The sequence below is a fragment of the Mus pahari genome, chromosome 14 (assembly GCF_900095145.1).
Source record: "Mus pahari chromosome 14, PAHARI_EIJ_v1.1, whole genome shotgun sequence".
NCBI classification, from domain to species: Eukaryota; Metazoa; Chordata; class Mammalia; order Rodentia; family Muridae; genus Mus; species Mus pahari.
This window is the reverse complement of record NC_034603.1, coordinates 74,660,290-74,673,719: the sequence shown is the minus strand read 5'-3', so window position 1 is coordinate 74,673,719 and position 13,430 is coordinate 74,660,290. Positions and strand designations below refer to the sequence as shown.

The window sequence follows — 13,430 nt, the reverse complement described above, 5'->3', positions numbered from 1 at the left end:
CACACACACACACACACACACACACACACACACACACACACACACACATATATATATATATATATATATATATATATATGAAGTAGATCTCATACCAGGTAGATAGCTACTAGGTGGAAAGCTAAGGCAAGACCAAACTGAACCAGGAAAATAAAACAGGGTCACCCAACTTTTTGTGTAAGAGGACAGCAAAATACTCCCAACTTTGGAGACCAGACCCCTAAGTCTTTTAAAAACACTCCACATACCACACTATAACATTAAAAAGTCCACAGGAAGAGTGAACATGTTTGTGTTTCAATAAAACTTTATTTGAAAGGAGACACCAGGACATAACTTCCCAGTGATACAGCGGGGCTGTGCTGCAGGGATTACAGGAGACAGCCATAGCCTCTGGCTTTTGAGACTTGGATGTGGACATCCTCACTCTTTGTCTCCTCCCTTGTGTGTAACGTCAGTGTTGAGATCGCTGAGCATGAGGCCCGCAGTGGGACTGAATCCTGGGAGGTTAGCAGCACTGAATCAGGAGCAGTGGGTTCCATGTAGCCTTTGCTCTACCATGCTCTGTGGCTCATGTACTGAGTGAGGATGGAGAAAGGTGGAAGGAAGGCTCATAAAATGCATTCAGAGTTGTCTGAACAGTATGAGACCATCCCGAGTGCGCGATTATGTCACCATGTGCTCTTCTAGTCACACAGCTGTATATGTGGTGGAGGGTGGGAAGGGGGGAGTGTGCTCAGTCAGATGGGCATGGAGATTATTCATCTGGAAGGATTGTCGAGACAGCCTAGCAGGGAGAGCAGCAGGTCTTGTTCAAGCTCGTCCTGGTCACCCCGGGAAGATGTTGGTAAAGCGCTGACCTGACAGGAGAGTTTGAGAAGTATGTAGCCACCCCGGGCGTGGAGGACACAGCAGGACTCAGACTCACTTCAAGGACAGAAAACTGCATGATTTCATGTTCAGTTGGACGGACAGCAACTTCTGCTTATGTTACGTGGTGTCCATTGATTTTCGCAGTAAAGGCTAAAGTAGGTTTATATTCTAACTGATCCTTTCATCGAGACAAACTGGGGTTAGACTAGTGGAGAAAGGCCAAGGGGTCAGGAGGGTACAGTATTGGTCGATGGCATCCCCTGGGTAAGCGATGACATCACTTGGTCAGTGAAGGGCTTGGATGGTGGTCCTTGCTGGGTTCTGAAGCTCAGCCAGGAGCTTGGAATTTCATTGACCTGGAACTTGGGATCTAATGTGTCTTTAGACAAGGGTACAAGTGAGAATATTTAGTTTGTTTGCTTGCTCGGTTTTGGGTTTGTTTTGTTTTGTTTTGTTTTGTTTTTGTTTGTTTTGTTTCTCTGTGTAGCTCATTCTGTAGACCAGGCTTGTCTCTAGCCCAGACGTTTGCCTGCCTCTGCCTCCTAAGTACTAGAACTAAAGGTGGGAGCCATCACTCCCTGGGTTATCGTTGGTATGCCTGACCACACTTAGAATTTTTAGTTTGAAGATTCCGTTTCAATTTTATTTCTTTAAAAAAAAAAAATCTTTTGTGTGCATATGTTAGTGTATGGGGTGTGTATGTCTCTGCCTGTTTGTGTGCTGGGTTGTACATCTGAAAGTCAGGATGGAAGCCAGAGTGTTGTCCTCGCCCTTCATCTTATTTCAGGCAAGTTTTCATAGGGTTTGCTCCCTTAGAGATTCTGAGAAGTCTTTTATCCCTGCTCGTCAGCTTCCCCTCAGGAGTACCGGGGTGACAGGTGCCCATCTCCCTTTGACTTGGGTAGGGTCTGGGGATATGACATCAGGTTCTCATGGTTGGGTGGCAAGCCCTGTACCCGACCTTCTCCCAGCCAACCCTCTTTTAAAGGCAGGCTGTCACTTTGTAGCCCTGCTTACTCAGACTGCTATCTCCTCCTCTCCCAAGGCCTTAGTCGGGAATTCTGCCGCTACAATGAAGTACCATGACCAAAAGCAAGTGGGAGAGGAAAGGGCTTGTCAGGCTCACAGTTCCATGTCTCTGTTCATCATCCAAGGAAGTCAGGAATTCAAAGAGAGCAGGAACCTGGAGGCAGGAGCTGAAGCAGAGGCCATGGAGGGATGCTGCTTACAGGCTTGCTCATCGTGCTTGCTTAGTCTACCTTCTTAGAGAACTCAGGACCACCAGCCCCGGTAGGCTGGCCCCTCCCGATTAATCACTAATTAAGAAAATGGTCTGCAGACTTGCCTATAACCCAATATCCCAATATTATAGAGGTATTTTTTTTTTTAAAGATTTTATTTATTTGTTTTATGTCTATGAATGCTCTGTTTCCATGCACACCGGAAGAGAGAATCAGATTCCATTACGGATGGTTGTGAGCCACCATGTGGGTGCTGGGAATTGAACTCAGAACCTCTGGAAGAAGCCAGTGCTCCTAACTGCTGAGCCCTCTCTCTAGCTCTAGAGGCAGTTTCTTCACTGAGGTCCCCTCCTCCTCTCATGTGACTTTAGCATATGTCAAGCTGATAAAATATCAGGCAAGCTCAACTTCCCATGTACTTGGATTACAGCCAGGAACTACCAGGCCTGGACCTACACCCACCCCCTTTTAATTAAGGCTTGGGGTTGAACCACATTAAATAGCCCCAAGGCACTCAGACTTACAGTTAGGACTTCGTGGACCAGTGACATCTTGGTTTCTCTAGGCACAGTCTACAGCTTAATTAGCTAGGGTCACTGTCGATTATATTGCTCACACAGAAGCTCAGCTAATTGGTGGTCAGTAAAGCTAAGCTGAGACTGGTTCTCAGGCCCTGATACCATCAGAACCCTCTGCTCTTTCGGCCTTAGTGCCTTCATCCAACATTCAAATTTGGCTAGAAGTAGTGATCTGGGTAAGATCACTTAGGCGTTGAAGTAAGGTGGTCCTTAGACATTGGAATTTGCATGGGTGTGGAAAAAGAAGCAGGTTTCATAAGGAGGAAATCCTATAGCCTGGTACTATTTGGTTCCCCCAAATCCCTTTAGTGTGCCCCCCTGTGATTCAACTTCCCAGTCCCTGCCTCTACAATCAAAATGTCAAAGGTCTGAGATGACCCCAGATGTGCTCTTTTTTTTTTTTTTTTTTTTTTTTTTAAAGATTTGTGAGTATATATGCATGTGTGCACAGGTGCCCATGCAGGCTGGTAGGGAACCTGAGATCCCTTGGAGCTGGAGTTATATATGTGGTTGTCAACCACCAGTTGTGGGTACTAGGAACTGAACTTGTGTCCTGTGGAAAAGCAGAAAGCGCACTTAACTGCTAAGTCACCTCTCCAGCCTCTGTGTGTGGCATTTTTCGGTAGTTCAAGAACTATCTGGGGCTGGCAAGATGGCTCAGCAGGTAAGAGCACTGACTGCTCTTCCAGCCTGAGTTCAAATCCCAGCAATCACATGGTGGCTCACAACCACCCGTAATGAGGTCTGACGCCCTCTTCTGGTGTGCGAGAAGACAGCTACAGTGTACTTGTTTATAATAAATAAATCTTTTTTTTTTTTTTAAAGAACTATCTGTCCCTCCCTACAGCTGAGATACTGTTAGCTACTCATGTCTGAGAGGCAAACTCGGAACTTTATAATAAACCAACAACAGACTACTTCTGAATGGTCCTCTGGGTCTGATGGCCATGCCAGCAGATCAGGTCTGGTTTTCTTAGGAGGAAAGGAAGGGACAGATGGCCTTGGTCCGTCTCTGAGTCTGGGCTTGCGTTTCCTGCCACCTTCGGCATGTTCCGGTTATTTTCCGACCCCGAGACCAATGCAGTCATAGTGAGCTAAGGCTGGTGTCTGCCCTGGGCTGGCCCATGGAGGAGCCACTGGAATGATCAATGAGGCCAGGCAGCCGGGTCCCGTCGGCCACGGTGAATCAGCCGCCCCTGCCTTGCCCAGATCCATCGCCTCTGAGCAGGAAGCACTTGCTCCGAGCCCAGCCAGGCTGACTCGTGTCTGGCTAATGGCTTTTCTGTGTCACACATCGACCTTGGCACCCTACTTGTTTTTTCTGTGTGAGTGGTTTAGAGCTCCTAGAGACAGTGTGCTGGTAGATTTAGCTCTCCTCTAAGCTTTCCAGCGACAGACAGACCTTGGCGGGACTTTGAGTGGGGGAGGCTTTAGATACGGCGCTTCTTTTAATGCTTGAGGTAAAACGTACACGACATGAAAGTAACTTTTCAAAAATGTTTTTATAAAGTATATATACGTGTGTATTAAAAGTATATATTACACATGTTATATAAAATATGTATTATATGTGTGTATATTATATGTAACATGGCATTTTTGTTGATCATATTTATCTCCCATGACCCTCTCAGCCTCTCTCCTACTCCTGCTAATCTCCTCTCTTCCCAACCAGTCCCTTCTTGACTTTCATGTCTATGCCCCTCCCCCTCCCCCTCCCCCTCCCCCCAGCTCCTGGTCATCCACTGAGTTTCATTTCAGTTCCTTAAAGGAGCAGAAGTTAGGAGGTATTTACTCACAGAAACATGGGCTACTGACAAAGTGGCAACACCAAAGAAAATGTCTCTTCCTTTCCCTAACAACCATTAGCTACCTGCAGATCCTTAGAGAGAGGTGGGACCCTGTTACCACCCCAACCCTGACCCCTGTCCCCACAGCTACAGATCAAGCCAGGGCCTTGGCTAAGCCAGGCTCAAGCTCAAGTTTCACACACCCAAGTAATCCCTTCAGAGCGAACAATCCAGTAGCATCTAGTACGTTCTTAATGTTCATCAGCAACCGTTTACTCAGAGCCTTTCATTACTTTGGATCTGATGTACTAATGGTGTGTGTGTGTGTGTGTGGTCAGACTGAGGACAACATTAGCTGTCTCACTCTCTGTATATCATCTATTTATTTTAAATTATTATTATTATTATTATTATTATTATTATTATTATGTGCGCCGGCATGCGTGTGATGTCTGTGTGCTGGCACTTGTGCCACAGCGTGCATGTGGTAGTCACAGGACAACTTTGTTGAGTCAGTTCTCCTTCCACTCATACGTTGGATCCAGGGATTGGACTCAGGGTGGCTGGCTTGTGCAGCAGGCACCTTCATCTGCTGAGCCAGACTCTCTCTGACCCTGTAGATTCACATAGGCTGGTGGCCAGCATGCTCCAGCTATCCTCCTGTTTCCACCTCTGTCACACTGATGGGAGTCTAGATGCTCTCCACCCTCAACCTTCTCAGGGTGGCTGGGGTCTAGGCTTGGGACCTTAGGCTTGTGTGGTGACCACTGCACTGAGAGCCAGTCCCCAGCCCCTGTGCCTAACAAAGCAGCCCACAATAGATAGTTAAACCACAGCTATTCATTTTCGTGTAAGCCTGGAGATCAGAACCGAAATCAAAGTGTAAGCAAAACATTCTTTTTCTGAAGGTTTGATATGGGAGCATCTATCCCGGGCCCCAATCTAATGGCCTATTGAGGCCACTCACTCTTCATAAGACCCTTCTCCATCCCTGTTTGTCTCTGCTCTACTTTCTCTTTTGTCTAAGGACACCGGTCATGCTGGATTAATGCCCACCCTGATGGCATTTTTAAAATATATATGATCCTTTGAACCCTGGGAGGAGAGACACTTCAACCATAACACATTAAGTGGGTGGCTTCAGTATCAGTATTTCATTCTTTTTTGTGGCTGAGTAATATTCCACTGTCTGTGGCCATCAGGTTTTTAAGCACTGTGTCCAAGCACTTGCTGTGGACATCTGTACCCGCTGAGCAGCAGAGTGCGTCCCTCTGCTCGTGTATAATGGACCACCTAACTCTCAGGTGTAACTTTCCCATCCTTGTGGGAGGAATAACTTTGGGGAACAGAAGTAAAAGCAGTACAGGGCAGAGGGGAAGCCAGGTCAAGCCTCATATCCTCTGGTTCATTTTTAAAAATGGATTTCTCTTTCAGCTTCCTTTCTCCTCGTTCTGCACGTTTCTTGCCCCCTCTCTCCTCACAAGTTCACAAACACACATTAAAAGCATTTTAAACATGGGCTTGTTCTGGACAGGGCCGTGGCCAGATAGGAAGCCTAGCCCTTGGAGAAGAGCCTGGTCCGTTGTCATGGATACAGGGCCCAGTCCCTTGAGCTGGCTGCAGAGTAGAGCCTGTTCAGAGCTTCTTCGCATTCCCTTCCATGCACCTGCCTCAGCATGAAAAGAGGGACCCTGGGACAAGAGACCTCTCAGCTTTGCTGACTTGAATATTTCAGCTGCCTCTAAAGTTAGACTAGATTCGTCTCTTGCACACAGACAGGGCCTCTGCATTCCTGCTAGCCAAGGGCCCTCGTGGGAACAACTGGGCCTCCTCATTAGCTTGCAGGAGAGTCGGCTTTGGTGGTAAGGACTGTGTGCTGGCTCACACTGACTGTGTAAAGAGGGCCACAGCAGAGACCTGATCTGAGCAGACATGTCCCCTACCCAATAGTTGTAACCCTCTCCCTCCACCTTCACCCCAGAATGTGGCATCAAATTCATTTGCCACCTCAGGAGTCCACTGGGGAAAGAAGTACCTGCTGGCCTTGGGTTGGGTTTTTTGGTTGTTTGTTTGGTTGGTTGTTTGGTTAGTTTGAAACATTATTGTTGCTTTTTGTTCAATGTACTAATTTTTTTGTCGTATGTTCCATATAAGCGCCATAGCACATAGGTATGGGTCAGAGAAACTTGCAGGATCGGTTTTCTTCTTCTACCATGTGGGTTTCAGGGATCACACTCGTGTCATCAGGCTGGGTGACAAGCGCTCAGACTTGGAGTTTTGGGAGAGGTAGGAAGGAAGGAGAGTTGAACCACCTAGGGTGAAGGCTGTGCAGAAAATGTCTCAGTCCCGGGTTGCTCCGGGATACCCTTGTAGGGTTGATGGACTCCAGAAGGCCCCACAGTTAGTAGATTTGGTTGACAGTGATGCGGAGATACCAAGGATATTCCTCAGTGTGGCACAGGATTCTGGAACTCGGGATTTTAGCTGTGGGATGTGGATGTTTGGGGCTTTTTTAAGTCACTAGGGGCCCTCACATTAGTGGCTCATGTTTGTATCTGAGTGGTTGAGGCAGGATTGTCCAGAGTATAGGCAGTATAGGTCAGAGAAAAACAGAGACAGGGCAACAGAAAGAGGCAGACAGGCAGAGACTGTCTCAAAAACAGTGATTCTTGCCTAGCACGAGCAAAGGCCTAGGTTCAGTTCCCAGCATTGAGTAAAACAAAATTTCTGGTACTCACCTGGCATCTCCATACCTGAGGGTTCCTGGAGGCAGAAGTTTAACGCCATCCTTGACTTCATGATGAATTTGAGGCCAGCTTGAGCTTTGTAAGACCTGTCTCAAAAAAAAACAAAACAAGACAAAAGGCGAGGTGGAAAATAAAAAAAAAAAAAACCCAACAACTTTTCTCACGCTCCTGTCTAGCCACCTGTGAGACCTGCTATTCTAGGGACAAGATGCAAGTGACAGTTAATCCTTTTGCCCAACAATGCTGCCAATTAGCTTCAGAGCCAGGACAGAAATAACACACCCTAGGCTGCCTTTGGCCAAGCCAAATAGGATACCAACTCCCTTTAACCCTACATGTCCAGAATGGAAGTCAAGGCAGACTCTAGTTCTCAGCTTGTGCACGGTCCTTAAAGAGCGCGAGAACTCCAGGGAGCGCTTGGGATGATGCAGCTTCACTCCTACTGTTCTCAGGAATGTTTGTACATTCTGCTCACAGCCGGCCCTCTGCCAGGCTCTGAGGACAGTCACCTTAGACCCCAGTGACTGCTGACTTTTCTCAGCAGAAGGCACCGATGTGATTTGTTGCTGTGTGCCCTGTCATTGGAGGACAGCGTGGGGGATCCGTCAGCGGCAAGCCGGGGCTGACCTCTCTGTCTCGATTCCTCTGTTTGCTTTGCAGTACAAAATCGGACAGCTGTATATGATCAGCAAACACAGTCATGAGCAGAGTGACCGGGGAGAAGGAGTAGAGGTCGTGCAGAACGAACCCTTTGAGGACCCTCACCATGGCAACGGGCAGTTCACTGAGAAGCGAGTGTATCTCAACAGGTAAGCCATTACAGCTGCGGCGCCCCTCCCACCTGACGCTGCACGGTAAGGTCACTAGAAAGCCGTTATGCCAGCCTGACAGCCAGCCATGTTATTGCTTCAAAACCAGAATCATCAGGAGAATGTGAAGCTTATCTTTGATGACATAAGAGGAAATCTATGTCTAGGACAGTGTTAACCAGGGGCAGGACATGGGTGTGCCTTGACATCATAGGGACAGCCTGAACCCCACAGCCCTTGCTTGTGGCTATAGGTCTTGATTATTAGGTTTTCTACGTTCTATCAGATGACTAACCAGGAGTCCACCGAGAAAACTAACAAAGTGGCCAGAGCTATTTGTGGTGGCTAAGGTGGCTTTCATTTCTCCAAGGGACCCCACTCCTCCTGCGGTCGTTATTCTCCTTCGGGGACAGATTGTGAACCAGTGCTAACCAAGGCTGTGTTCTCTGCTTTGTGAAGTGTATTTTTTTCTTTTTTCTTTTTCTTTTTGGTTTTTCGAGACAGGGTTTCTCTGTATAGTCCTTGCTGTCCTGGAACTCACTTTGTAGACCAGGCTGGCCTCAAACTCAGAAATCTGCCTGCCTCTGCCTCCCGAGTGCTGGTATTAAAGGCGTGCGCCACCACGGCCGGCTGAAGTGTGTTTTTTCTTGTCTTCTGTTTGCTTCCTGCCAGTGCCGTAGTTGGTTATGGGGACTTGTCTGAGTTTCTTCCTGATTCACCCCATCCAGCCTTGGCTTTTCTGTTCAGTGCTTTTCCTGGGTAGAATATTTGTAGTGAGGGGTCTGGGAGACAGCTCTGTCAGGAGGGCCTGCAATGTTAAGTACAAGAGCCCTGAGCTCGGATCTCCAGCACCCGGGTAAAGAATGGAGCTTAGCAGGGCCTGTTTGTGATTCCAGTACTGACGAGGCAAGGACGGGATTTCCAGGAACTTACTGGCCAGCCAGTCAGGCCAGATCAGAGAGCTCCAGGTTCAAGAAGAGACCCTTTGTTTAAAAAAAAAAAAAAAAAATGTACACGCGCGCACACACACACACATCACATACATATATGGATAGTGGTTGAGGAAGACACATAGTGTTGATCTCTTGCCTCCTTATACATATACAAACAAAAATACCACAAAGAAAATATGAGATACATTTTATTGAAGTTAACTGCCCAGCAAACAAGACTTGTATTAGCCTTTCCACAAGTAAATTTAGATACACACACACACACACACACACACATCTGCTACTGCTGTATCTATCTACTGGCTCATTGGTGACCATTGAGAAGCGTTTCCAACATTAGCTGGACAATTCCCTGACTTACTCGCTGGCCACTGTGAAGTGTCCATCGTCCATTGTCCACTTCCCCCCCCCCCCGCCCCCCAACCAGTGACTTGGATGTGGTCATCCACTTCTGAGTGGGGCAGTGCTTAGAGATTTCACTCTTTAAAAGGCTAAACTAGACCATTCTGTCACAAGAAGAGACTTGTCTCATCAGCTGAGTGGAGGGAAGGCTTCCAATCCAGAACCTTGGCAGGGAAGGCCCTGGGCTGATCAGCCGAATCTGCTTCCGTCTGCCTGGGGATATAGTACCAGGGAATTCTTGAGTCATGATGATATGCAAATGAGATGGAGCCCATTCATCTGTTGGACGCTCTGGGCTCTCATGATTTAGAAGCAGTGCAGATCCCAGCCAAATGTTCATCTTCAGGAGTCGCTCGGCCCTAGGTATGGCTAGAGACAAATTTCTATGTATTCTTCTCGTCTAGTCTTCTCAGCATGGAAGGTGTCAAATACACAGGGATCACCTCTGAGGAGAAGTGAAGGGCATTCAGAAACTATTCGGGGACTATGGAAAATTCCATTTCTTAGCTCCAGTTGTCTTCGCTTACGTTATTGCGGGGGGGGGGGGAGGGGGAGGGGACTGTTCCCCGTGTACCCAAATGAAGAGGAATGTTAGAAACTTTATAACTTTCCCTCAAGTAGAAGACATGTCCAGCTGTCTCTGTCATGTCTGTTTTCTCTATCAAAATATACGATATTTATTTTAAAGGAGTCATAAACATTAGTGAGAGGGAAGCGAGTTATAAATAGAAAACGTGCACTTCCAGTAATAGTAACTGGAGAGATTAGCGCCGACCCCTCCCGCGCTTCCTATGACAAACACAGGATGGAACGTAACAATACAACGCTGAGCTTAAACAAAGAAAGGGAAATCCTTAGTTCCTTGAGTTAGAAGGGAATCTGAACTCACGGACCATCGAGGGCTGTGGAAACCTGGGCCAACCATGCCAGAGCGGGAGATGTGATCTCAGGCCCACAAAGATAGGGGCTGCAGCTGAGAGTCAGGCATGCTCACGGGTTCATGGCAATTTCAAAGACTGAGAGGCTCAAACTGAAGAGATGATCCCAGGATTAAACGTGCATACAGCTGGGCTGCAGAGATGGCTCAGAGGTTAAGAGTACTGACTGCTCTTTCAGAGGTCCTGTGAGTTCAATTCCAAGCAACCACGCGGTGGCTCACAACCATCCGTAGTGGGATCTGATGCCCTCTTCTGGTGTGTCTGAAGACTGCAACACTGTATCCTCTTACAGAGGATCATAGTTTGGTTCCAGGCACCCATGACAGGTGGTTGTCAGGTGGCTCACATCCACTCCAGGTCCAGCGGATTGATGCTTTCAGATGGATAACCACACTTGCTGGATGAGAGGAAGGTGCCTCCGCCACCTGCCTAAAACTAAAGTATTTTAAAAAGAAAGAACTACGAATGGAGATACATCCACAGAGTTAAAGCTGAAGAAAAAGAAGGGTATGTAGAAGGACTTGGCAAACACCCAGAGGCTGAGCACAGACAGTAGCCAGGCGGTGGTGGTGCACGCCTTTAATCCTAGCACTCAGGAGGCAGAGGCGGGCAGATTTCAGAGTTTGAGGCCAGCCTGGTCTACAAAATGAGTTCCAGGACAGTCAGGGCTACACAGAGAAACCCTGTCTCAAAAAACCAAAAAAAAAAAAAAAAAAAGACACCGGCAGCAATGCCTAGCTGTCTCATGTTTGCAGTGTCAAAACAATAACAATGAAGATAAGAGTCATGTTAATGAAGAAAAATGCTCCAAGTTTAAGGATTGAAGAAAGGTGTTGACTGTTTTCATTTGTTGTTTCTTGAGACAGGGTCTTGTTATATAGGTCAGGCCGACTTTGAACTTGTGGAGTTTTGCCTGTCTCTGTTTCCCAAGGGCTGGGACTAGAGACATACTCTGCCCCAAAAGGTAGAAGTAATCTCCAGAGAAACAGGACAGTAAGGAGTGACTTCTCAGGGAGCATGTGACCAGTTCAGAGGGGCAGGAATCATGGAAGTCCAGTTTTGTTGGTAAAGTAATCCGATGCGTCCACTCACTTCCCTGCGTGACCTAGTTGTGTCCATAAAATGAGACAGATGTTCAAGGCCCTTATTTTCTGTTCAAACTGACCAGCATCTGCTTTTGAGAAAGGGAGGGGGTTCCCGAATCATGTTTTCCGAGTTGATTAATGCCAAGGTCATACTTTTATGAGTGAAGACCAGTTACATAAATTATCCCCTTTCACAGAGAAACCCTGTCTCGAAAAACCAAAAAAAAAAAAAAAAAATTATCCCCTTTCAGTGTTTTATTTACGGCTGTATAATAGAGAGACCTCCCAGGACTAAAACAAAAAAGGAGAAAGGGGAAGAGAAACGGATGAGTGGAGGGAGCTGAGTGCTGCCTGCTCTGTGAGAGCCGATCATGGAATTGAACAAGATCAGTGCTGAACAGCAAAAGTACGAGAACACCTTAGTGATAGGCCACGCGCCTAGCATGTGCCCTGGTTTCTGTCTCCAGAATTACAAATAAAAATATTACACACATTAATTAATTAACAACATTTTTTAAAAATCCTATATTAAACATAAGTGTGTCAAATCCCTCAGAGAATAATAATAAAAAAACCTCCATCCAAATTTGGTCCCTAAATCCATTATATTAACATTAAATAAATCCTCCAGTGGACTTCTTTGCACTAAAGCTGAGATCCCAGCCCTTGGTGGCGAGGAGGGTAGGAGGTGCAAACCATCTTCCCAGCCCCAACAGAGCCATCCTGAGACCCTGGAGAGGAACTTACCAGCACCTTAGTGTGTGAGGCTGCACGGAGTAGATTTTTAGTCAGCAATGTAACTGAACCTCTAGTTCACTGCATACATACAAAAACAAATTATAGATCAATAAAACTCCTAAACGTTGAAAATGGTAACAAATGCAGATAAACATTCTTTATTATTAGCAGGTTAGGATAAAGCTAATAAGACATAAAGACAAGGACTGGTGATATTATAGCATTAAAATTGAGAGCACCTACATAGCAGAGAAGAATTACAAACTAAAAATAAACCTTTATATAATAGAAGACACCTAAATTTAAAAGTCTGTCTCTAACTAGAAGAATAATATATCTGTAATGTTTGTAGAGAGAGAATTCTGGTATTTAAATGAAATAGAAGGTCTTTCACATCAGTTTTTAAAAAAGACTTGAGTGTGTTTGTGTATGTGTGTGTTCCTGTGTGTGTGGGGGGGTCCCTCTGTGTGTATGTATGTGTGTCCCTGTGGTTATCCCTGTGTGCATGTGCACATGAGTGCAGTGCTCATGGAGACCACAAGAGGGCATCAGTTTCAGATGCCCAGGTACAGGAGTTAAAGGTGGTTGTGAGCTGTCTTATGTAGATGCTGGGAAGTGAACTTAGCTCCTCTGCAGAAGCACTCTGTATTCTTGACCGGGTTTTTTTTTTTTTTTTTAATTAAAAAAAAAAAAAACCCATATAATCCATTTGGAAGTTGAGAAAGGGGTTGGAAATTGTACTCAAAGAAGAGGAAGTGTGAATAGTACATACATGGAAAAACACTGGCTTCAGAAGGAGGCTAGGAAACAGATTCAAGCAAGGGCATCTCTTTCCACACACATCAGAGTGACAAGAATTACAGTCTAGTGAGTCTTGGGATTAACAAGGATGTGAGAACACAACCAGCTTTGAAAGCTGGAGGGAGCTGTACAGCGATATCACCTCTTTACAGGACCATTGGCAGCGATGGGGAAAGATGAAAGTGCGTTCCCATCTCCGTCTGTCTCACGCCAGAACCCTATCAGAATCACCGTGCTGTGCACAAGAGACAGGCACCACGCTATCCATCCTACGCCGGCTGCAATGGAAAAGAAACTAAACTATCCAGAGATCTCCGATGGAAATACGCTGTGGTGTAGTTGCCTGGTGGAAAATTCCACTGTGCTTTAGCTTTAATGAAACAGATTTACTCTGACAAATTTCATAAAGTGTAATAGGCAAGCTATAGAACAACGAACAGCCAAAAAAAAAAAAAAAAAAAGACACCGGCAGCAA

At 46.3% G+C, this 13,430-nt stretch overlaps 1 protein-coding gene across 5 annotated transcripts in view; it reads left to right on the top strand.

Moving 5' to 3' along the window:
* Positions 1-13,430, top strand: part of Pitpnc1 (phosphatidylinositol transfer protein cytoplasmic 1) — a 266,327-nt gene that overhangs the window by 127,192 nt on the left and 125,705 nt on the right. For all 5 annotated transcript variants that reach the window (XM_021212531.2, XM_021212530.2, XM_029546167.1 and 2 more), the window contains exon 2: positions 7,890-8,038. In XM_021212531.2, the coding sequence (XP_021068190.1) occupies positions 7,890-8,038 (149 nt within the window). The remainder of the gene's footprint in view (positions 1-7,889; positions 8,039-13,430) is intronic.